An 8,824-nucleotide genomic window follows, 5' to 3' on the forward strand; every position below is an offset into this window, starting at 1 on the left:
TTGAACCAAAATATGTTCTCATCATAGAATGTTAATGGATTTGATACACATCACCATTAAACTCACTCAACCATCTCAAAAATTGGAAAAAAGTCACCAAAAACACAGGCAAAACCATCATGGGGAGTCCAGTTGAACTACCTTGGTTTAAACACCTATAAAAGCCCCTGTCAATCAATTACAATGACAAAAATAGAAAAAAATCACCCATAGGAACAGAAAAATGACCCTGGGGAGTGTTGTTCATCCAGATGGGGAGTACAGTTGACGTTTCTGTACAAATGACAATTTTTTCTCTGGTAATCGATTACAGGGGTCTTGTAATCGATTACCAGAGAAAAAATTGTTATTTGTACAGAAACTTCAACTGTACTCCCCACCTGGATGAACAGTACTCCCCATGCTCTAAGAGGGAAAGATATACGTATAAGATAACATGCTGTCAACTTTGACCTTTGTTGACAATTTTAATCATAAATTTTTCCACAGACCTCCAAATGATGTGATTCTTTTTTTATTAGATAATATACTCAAAAAATTTTCCAATGACTACTAATTTATAATTTTTGGATATCTGAGTAGGTGCAGTTAATTCCTTAAAGTTAACATTTTATATATTTCTACCACCTCTGACTTTTGCTGGTTGTTTTCCTCAAAACTTTCTCCACCGAACTCCAAATGAGTTTATTCTTGTTTTGTTGGAAAGCTCTTTGAGTCTAGATTCTAACAAAACAAGAATCAAGTCATTTGGAGTTCGGTGGAGAAATTTAAGAACAAAACAAGTAACAAAGGTCAGAAAAACAGAGTTGGGGAGCAGTGTTCATCTAGCTCGGGAGTACAGTTGAAGTTTCTGTACAAATTACCCTTTTTCCTCTGGTAATCGATTACAAGACCCCTGTAATCGATTACCAAAGGAAAATGGGTATTTTGTACATAAACTTCAACTGTACTCCCTAGCTAGATGAACATTACTCCCCATTCTCTATTTTTGTTGAATTTTTCATTTTTTGAGATGAGTGAGTGAGTTAAATGTTGTTGGGTGTGCTCCCTGCACCAATAATGAGGTTAGGTCATTGATTTCTTCAAAAAAAATGTCCATTTAGGTGGTTTTCGCCAACTGAGGTGAGGTGCATGATCATTGTTTGTTCGTCATCATTGACACAGGACTGATGTTGTTGTAATCGATTACAGGGATCTGGTAATCGATTACCAGTGGAAAAATCCCCTTTTGTACCAAAACTTGAGGAGTGCTACCCAGACATGGTTGAAGCACTCCCCAACAGTCCTGACGACTGTGTTTTCAAGGTTTTGTGGATTGATCCCCCCTGTTGGTGATGGTTTAAGGCGTTCACAACAAGCAATTTCAACTTTGGTGAGTCCTATGTAGATGGAAGACCCACGAAGGGTGTTTATAGGTTGAGAGGTAAGGTTCTGCACCATTGACAAAGGAATGATGCACTTGTAATCGATTACCAGGACCAGTGGAAAAATCCCCTTTTGTACCAAAAGTTAAGGAGTGCTACCCAGACATGGCTGAAGCACTCCCCAGCAGTCCTGACGACTGTGTTTTCAAGTTTTTATGGATTGATCCCCCTGTTGGCCATGGTTTAAGGTGTCCATAACAAGCAATTTCGAGTTTGGTGAGTCCTATGTGGATGGAAGACCCACGAAGGTTGTTTATAGGTTGAGAAGTGACGTTCTGCACCATTGTTTATAGGTTGTTTATACGAAAAAACAATACCTTTGGAGAAATGATGCCAACAAAACCACTCGCTAACCAAAGAGGAAGGAACAATGCACCTAAGGGACGAAGGAACAACGGTGCCAGCGGAAAAACGAGAGCTTTGGAGAAATGGCGCACAGAAAGCACTTCAATGGCGTAGAGAGAGAGAGACGACTTCCTCCAAAGACACTGGTGGACCCAAGCGACGGACGAACAACGGTGGACAGAGACACCACTTCAATGACGGAGAGAGTTTCAAAGGAATGAACTTCAATGATGGAGATAGAGTTTTGAAGGATCTTTCGGTGAAGGGGGAGAGAAAGTTTCGAAAAGGGGGAGAGAGAGTTTCGAAAAGGGGGAAAGAAAGTTTCGAAAAGGAGGAAAGAGACTTTCGCAGGGTTTCTGAAAAGCGCCAAAAAGTTTCTGAAAATTATTCCAAAAATGCCCTCCAAAACAAAATGAATCTTTAAACAAAATTTAATAAAAACAACCAATGAGAGTGAAACACGTGTTGTTGTCAAATTGTTGTGAAAAATCTGTTGTTGGAGAAACGTTTTCCTTTTTTGATAGAGAGATAGAGATGGAGAGCACACATAACATAAACCTGTCTAATGGAACTGTTCATAAGAATAGGATGTCGTTACAGCACTCGAGTGATTGTAAAAGCCAAAGCGAAAAACAAGAGTTGGTATGCTAAATCTACAACAACATTAGGTTGGTTTCCACTTTTGACAGGGAATCTGGTAGGAAGAGAACACTCTTCGCCGTTGAAAAAGACCTTGGAAGGGAACCCATCTCCTTTTGCAATTTTGATATTTGGTGAATACTTCTTGGTGAAGGAAATAATGGATTGTTGTTTTCCGGGAACATGTGGGTTTGATTTATTGTCCAAAGCTATAAGATAGTTTGCTCCGATAAATCCTTGCAAGAAAATAGTATGGTTGAGCTTTGGAATGGTCGTTGCATTAAAAGAATATGCTGCTTGGTAGCCGCGAGGAGTCTTCTTGAATTGGAGGGCGGTGAACCAATTCTCAAACTGGGTAGTCATCCAGTTGAACATAGTGATTCGAGCACTCCACCCACCTTTGTAGTCGGAAACCACATGCCAGTTTATGCTGACTTCGCAGTTGTCAGCACAGGGTAATCTTTTGGGAATCGTAAAATGCTTCATTTTGGCCCAAGCAACTGTCTTTGCCGACCTGTTTTCAAAGGGTACAAGAAGAGCTTCTGCAGGAAGAAGCATTGCCGGAGAATTGGGATTGCATTTTTTGGTCTTTGCAGAATCACAGCCACAGGCACAGGTGTTGCAAGGGACTACGGAGTCATTGTAATAAGAGGAGAAAGAAACACAACAGCGAGTGCTCCTTTTGGTTGGCTTAGTGATATTGCAGACTATTTGCCAACTTGAAATGGCAATAACCGTTGCTTCGAGTCCCCTGGGGTCTGGAAATCGAGCAGGCTCCACTCTTCTGGGTAACCCACATTTGTAATGTGGGTTCAGAATGCCCGTAATTTGCCATTTCTCAGGAGGGTAAATTGCCGTTTTGTTTAAATCAGGTGGAATTTTGTACACTTGCATCGTAAAAGCAGACTTGGATTTGCTGGGGTCCATAATGATGGGTAAAAGATTTCCGTCTTTGCAACAGTTAGGTATCTTTCCAAGTTCACTGTCGTTATATTTCTCTGAAGGCAAATCACTCACTATAGGATTCTTCTGACAGTTAAGCACTTTAGAGAAATCCAATCCCGCGTAATACTTTCCTGCCTCGCCATTGATGCAACCTAGGGACTCTATCTCACGTGTGAAGGCACCTTTCATGGAGTATATAAATTCCCCTCTTGTCCACTCCCACGTCAAGTTCCAATGATCCAACCGTCCCAAAAAGTGTTCGTTCTCCATCAACACCTGAACCAAATAATTATCGTCATACACTTGAGTAACGTCATAGGATATCAGAAGATCCCCTTTTTGCCGTGCCAAGAATTTTGTCTTCTTGGCAACTGTAGTCTTGGCTTTAAGGTCCTTTTTGCAGCATGCATACATGGAACTTTCTGCGGAACATCATGATTTTCAGTAGTTAGGTTACAACTCAAACAACGCGCTGTATTATCATCTGCTACTGTCGGAAACATTTACATTTTTCAAAACAAACTACTTTTTATCGACAAAAGCTTATTATAAATCATTGAAATTGGAGAATCATAAGACTACTCACTGTGGGTAGTTGGTTTGGGGCATTTGTAACCATCGTTTACCAACTTGATGGTTTTTGGCATAGGAACCGTAGGGGGCTTTACTCCAAACTGGGTACCGGTAAGGTCGATGACGGCTTGGATCTGGCTTAAATCTTGAGCTGTGTTGATTGCGCTATCCAAGTCTGGCTGAGAAGCTCCGACGAAGGTAGTGCCATTTCCTACCGAAGCGGGGAACTCGGTTGCCTCTTCTATATTGCCTCCGCCGACGGAGACTAGAATCTCGTCGTGTTGAAACTCTATGAACAGCTTCCATGCCTTAAACACTTCTTTACCTGTGTTGAGAACTGATGCGGTGGAACTGAAGGCCCAGGACTGCGCCGTCACATTCTTCACGTGAGGGTATTCTTTGGTTCGTTTGAGAAAGTCATAGGAAATGAAAATCCCGTTACAAGTTTCCCCTGCTGGAGGCAAAGCCTTGGCTTGCTGGTCCTGGCCCTCGCATTCCTGAATTAATATTCCACATGAAACCGACAATACTACTATCGCTGCTACTGATAACGACGGTGATAGATATGGCGATAATGTGTTCGCCATGAGGTGGAAGAAGAAAAGAGAAATGGATGGGGTGATATAGAGAGTGAGAAGTAGTGTTCTGTAGAGGAAGGAAGTGAAGTGCATGGAGACTCCAAATATGGGTGAAGAATAAGTCACACTGCAACATCAGCCTTAAGTCTGCGATGATTTTGGCGGAGATAACGACTAAAGCCCATTTTAAAACTCACCACATCACATTATGGTATAAAAAAATATTCTTTATTATGTATACGCTTAATTTCAAATATTAATTATTTATGTGAAAGTCAAGATAAAAAGGAGTTTATATTATATATATCATATCATGCATTAGAAAGATAGTGAAAAGTTTCTGTAAACAGAATTTCCTATAAACTGTTTTATTGGATATTGGCATTAGATACACAGAAGCACATAGGTAACATTTATAGACCTTCCTAATATGCTTGTACAGAAAGGATTGCATAACCACAGGAGGGTTTCTAAGTTTATGTTTTTTTTTTATTTTCTTTAACTTTTAGTTTATTAATTTATTATATTTTACATAAATATATAGATATTATTTATTTATTTATTTATTTTAAATTTGTTACATTATTATATATAAATTAATTTTATTTTATTTAATGAAATAATAATTATTAATTTAATTAAATTATATCATTTTTTAATTAATTATGTTAAATGGGTATGTCACAACGTTCAAGTTTTTTTTTATTTTATTAAAATATTATTAATTTGTAGAGTATTTAATTTTTTTATAATATATTACATAATTATATATACATTAATTTTATTTTATTTAATAAAATAATAATTATTAATTTAGTTAAATTATATTATTTTTTATATTAATTTAAAACATTGATATTAAAGGAATTTTTATTTAAGAGGAGTAATTCAGTGGACAGAAGGTGAAAAGAAAATAGAAAAAAGTGATATTGGTAACAAGTTATATTTAGAATTGAGCAATGAAAGATAATGATACTTTGATATCATTTTAACATGTGTTATTATATGATTAATCCAAAATTACTCACATAATTAATAATAATAATCATAAATACCAATATGAACTAATCACAATAATACCTAGATGGTATTAAAATATTGTCAAAAAAAAATTTATTATTTTTATTGGATAATGTCGTTAGAAAGCTAGTGAAAAGTTTGTGTAAAGAGAATTTCCGAAAGTCTGTTTTATTGGATAATGGCATTTGATACATAGAAGCACATAGGCAACATTTATAGACCTTCAATGAAGTTGACCCCACTGTTCTTCAACCAAACATCGCCTTGGATGAGGTTTTTTACTGTGAACTGGTTGGCCACGGCTGCACTTTTGATGATGTGGTAACCAGTCCAATTCACTCTTCCACCGGTACCGGCACCAGGTCCTCTGTTCATGTACTCTCCATAATACAGGGTTTCCAAATAGCTCTTATGTTTCTCATCCCATTCCGACCATCCCTCTGGGTCAATATGCTTGTCCAGAAAGGATTGCATAACAACAGTCCTCGAGAAGTTCTGCCACGGCCGGCCCAGATATGTTTTGAAAGACTTTATCTCGGGCCTAAGATCCTCACTGGGGGAGATGTTACACTGTTGAATTGAAATTCCTGTGTTTTGGTTTGGATCTGTTCGTGATTGGGCCGTCACCATGTTTTTCTGACCTTTCATGGGCTTTCGGGCCTCCAGCGTACAGTTCTGGAAGACGGCAGCTGCGTTTCCAAAGACGAAGTCAACGGTGCCCGTAACGTAGGAGTCGCGGTAGAACTGTCTGTTGGAATGTACGTAGAGCGTGTCCTGATATGCGTCCACGCGGCAACGATTTATCACGGATTGATCAGCGCCCACGCGAAGTGCGACTGCCTGGTGCTTTTCTGGGCCTGCAAAATTTTTAAACCAAATGTCTTGGGCTATGAACCCATCCCCAACCGCCGCTGCATAAACCCATTATCAGCAGGTTAGGTTTAAATAGGCCCAATACGTGTACAAAATTTAAAAAAAGAGGAAGATCCGTACCAACAGTAGCAGTGTGAAAGGTGCTCGTTTCGTTGGTGACGCTCACGTTTCCGGTGATTATAGTTAAATCCATGCTGTCACCCACCAGCATGACGTTCTTCTGTTTCTTACCAATTTCAAGTTTCTCTGTATATGTTCCGTTCTTCACATGAATAACATACCTCTTCTTGCTTTTATTGGGTACCGTGGCCAAAGCTTCCGCAACAGTAAAAAAGTCACCACTCCCGTCCTGAGCCACCACAACGTTCGCCTTGATCTCTCCGGCCGAAGACTCTAACAGCCTCCGATCCTTGCTTCTCACCCATGAGGGAAACTTCCCATTTAGCGACACGACTTCAACCTCCGGATTTGGAGGCAAAACAGCAACGAACATGGCTAAAGAGCTTCTTGCTCTCGAGATCAAGTCCTGAACCTCTGCCTCCATCACCCTTCGAGCTCGCCCCTTCAGTCCCTCCAAGCAAGTTACGTGATTGGTGAGCACGCTGCTCAGCCAAGTGTGGGCATCTTGCGCCGAATCAGTGGTCCCTTTGGTTAGGCTGGCCTTTGAGTCCCAAACTCTGTCCACGGACAACTCCATCAGCTCCACGCAATCCCGCAAGGCGGCTTCTTCTCCTGGATTGTTCATCCTCACCCTCATAGCGTTGGCTGCCCCTATCACTCTCTCAATGTGTGAGGTGGATTTCATTAAAAAGGATTGGAGCAATCCGAATCTGTGGTTTTGTGTGGCACCGAACATCGGATCTTGTTCCACTTCCAAGACATGTGCCAAGCAGGCTGAAGGATCAATTGCATGATCACAAACACGGTGAGAAATGCCGTGGTTGAATAAGGGAGAGGGTTTTGAGAGATAGGAAGCAATAAGAGCTGATGAAGTTAGCACAACAGCTACAGAGAAGATTAAGCATATAGTTTTGGAAACGGATTTTCTAGGGTTGTTGTCTAACAGAGATTGGTGCATTGCCATGCTTCTGATCAGTGTGTCTGCTCTTGCTTATCTGTTTTTTGCTTCACTGTACTTATAGATGAATGAATTCAACCAGTCGTTCCTAACGAGGATACCATGTGACTTGCTCTCTGAAATATCTCTTCTGTCTTTTTAGTTTTACAGTGATGCAAGTATGGACTCTCTTACAAAGTTTCCTTTTTTTTTTTACTTCACCTAATAAATATTTTTTTCCGATTGAACAAGAAATATCAGTTGCAGGTCCCAGTTTGCAAAATACCACTCGTTTATTTATTCCTTCATGATGAGGAGGATAACAAAAGATTTGAAGGAAGAAGACGCTACAAGTACTAAGTGGTAAAACATTAGATTTTTTTCTTTCTTTTTAATCTTGAATTATATAGATTTATGCATATTTCTTTGTAATAATTATAAGATTTTTATAAGTGGGCTTACAAAAGTCATTGTAAAAAGGTGCTCAAATATGGAACAAGCTGCAGAACTTTTTAAAGTCAATGAGCACGATCTGAATCACCTAATTTCTGTAGATTTGAAATATGCATAATATGATTTATTTTATTTTTTGTCAAGCGTACACTTTTAGTCTTATATGCTTTTGAGAAGAACAAAATTTCTATAATTGTTAACGTTCGTATGATGTGCTCAAAAAAATTAAAGTTTTGCTTTTTTATATAGTTTAATTGGTAAAGCAGTATGAAACATATAAGGTTTAAGTTCAAAATGTTACAAATCGTTCAGACTTTTGTTTTGGACTTTTTCCAACTTTTACCTCAATAATGAATTCTCTTTTAAACAAAATATCTACTAAATAAAAATATTTAATCATTAACATTGTTGAAAAAATTAACTAAAATTTTCTTATAAGTGTAGATTTTGCTGCAGGGTTGTGAGGGAACATACATATGATCCCTTACAAGGAAAACTGCATTATTATTAAACTTTTAAGAAAAGTTAGACCACATGTGTTAAAAACATTGCACAGAGGGTTTTTTTCTCCACAATGGCGACATATTTTTATATTTATTTGACATATAATATAAAAATAAAATTATTATAAATAATAATAATAATATTGAATGTAAACAATTTATGAATTTTAAAATATTATTTTTCTTCCCTTAATTTCATGGTACAGTGTACCTAAGATTCTTAGGTTCTTTCCGATATTCACGGCTTTCACGGCTTTGCTTTCTTTGTCCCTAGTTTGGGTGTAGTGTGTCAAGTTCGTCCACCCTTTTAAAAAAATTTCAATTTCGTTCAAACGTGGTTTAAAAGTTTCAATTTCGTCCAAACGTGATAAAATTTGCTTCAATCAAGTCCTTTCCGTTAAATACAGACTAACG

General features: G+C 38.3%; 2 protein-coding genes across 2 annotated transcripts; both read right to left on the minus strand.

Moving 5' to 3' along the window:
- Positions 1-2,363: 2,363 nt before the first annotated feature.
- LOC108319899 (COBRA-like protein 10) lies at positions 2,364-4,513 on the minus strand. The gene is made up of 2 exons (XM_017551200.2): positions 3,940-4,513; positions 2,364-3,775 (listed from the first exon to the last, which is right to left on the minus strand). The coding sequence occupies exons 1-2, from the start codon at positions 4,511-4,513 to the stop codon at positions 2,364-2,366; spliced, it is 1,986 nt and encodes a 661-aa protein (XP_017406689.2).
- Positions 4,514-5,676: 1,163 nt separating this feature from the next.
- On the minus strand, positions 5,677-7,656 carry LOC108319920 (pectinesterase). Its single transcript, XM_017551228.2, has 2 exons — positions 6,518-7,656; positions 5,677-6,435 (listed from the first exon to the last, which is right to left on the minus strand). The coding sequence occupies exons 1-2, from the start codon at positions 7,479-7,481 to the stop codon at positions 5,738-5,740; spliced, it is 1,662 nt and encodes a 553-aa protein (XP_017406717.2). The 5' UTR covers positions 7,482-7,656; the 3' UTR covers positions 5,677-5,737.
- Between the last annotated feature and the right edge of the window lie 1,168 nt (positions 7,657-8,824).

This window comes from Vigna angularis, chromosome 10 (assembly GCF_016808095.1).
Source record: "Vigna angularis cultivar LongXiaoDou No.4 chromosome 10, ASM1680809v1, whole genome shotgun sequence".
NCBI classification, from domain to species: domain Eukaryota; kingdom Viridiplantae; phylum Streptophyta; class Magnoliopsida; order Fabales; family Fabaceae; genus Vigna; species Vigna angularis.

Coding starts and splice junctions, on each gene's coding strand:
- LOC108319899 (XM_017551200.2), bottom strand. CDS start 4,513: ATGGCGAACACATTATCGCCATATCTATCACCGTCGTTATCAGTAGCA. Junction 3,776..3,939: donor CCCCAAACCAACTACCCACA/GTGAGTAGTCTT, acceptor GATGTTCCGCAG/AAAGTTCCATGTATGCATGC.
- LOC108319920 (XM_017551228.2), bottom strand. CDS start 7,481: ATGGCAATGCACCAATCTCTGTTAGACAACAACCCTAGAAAATCCGTT. Junction 6,436..6,517: donor CTTTCACACTGCTACTGTTG/GTACGGATCTTC, acceptor GGGTTTATGCAG/CGGCGGTTGGGGATGGGTTC.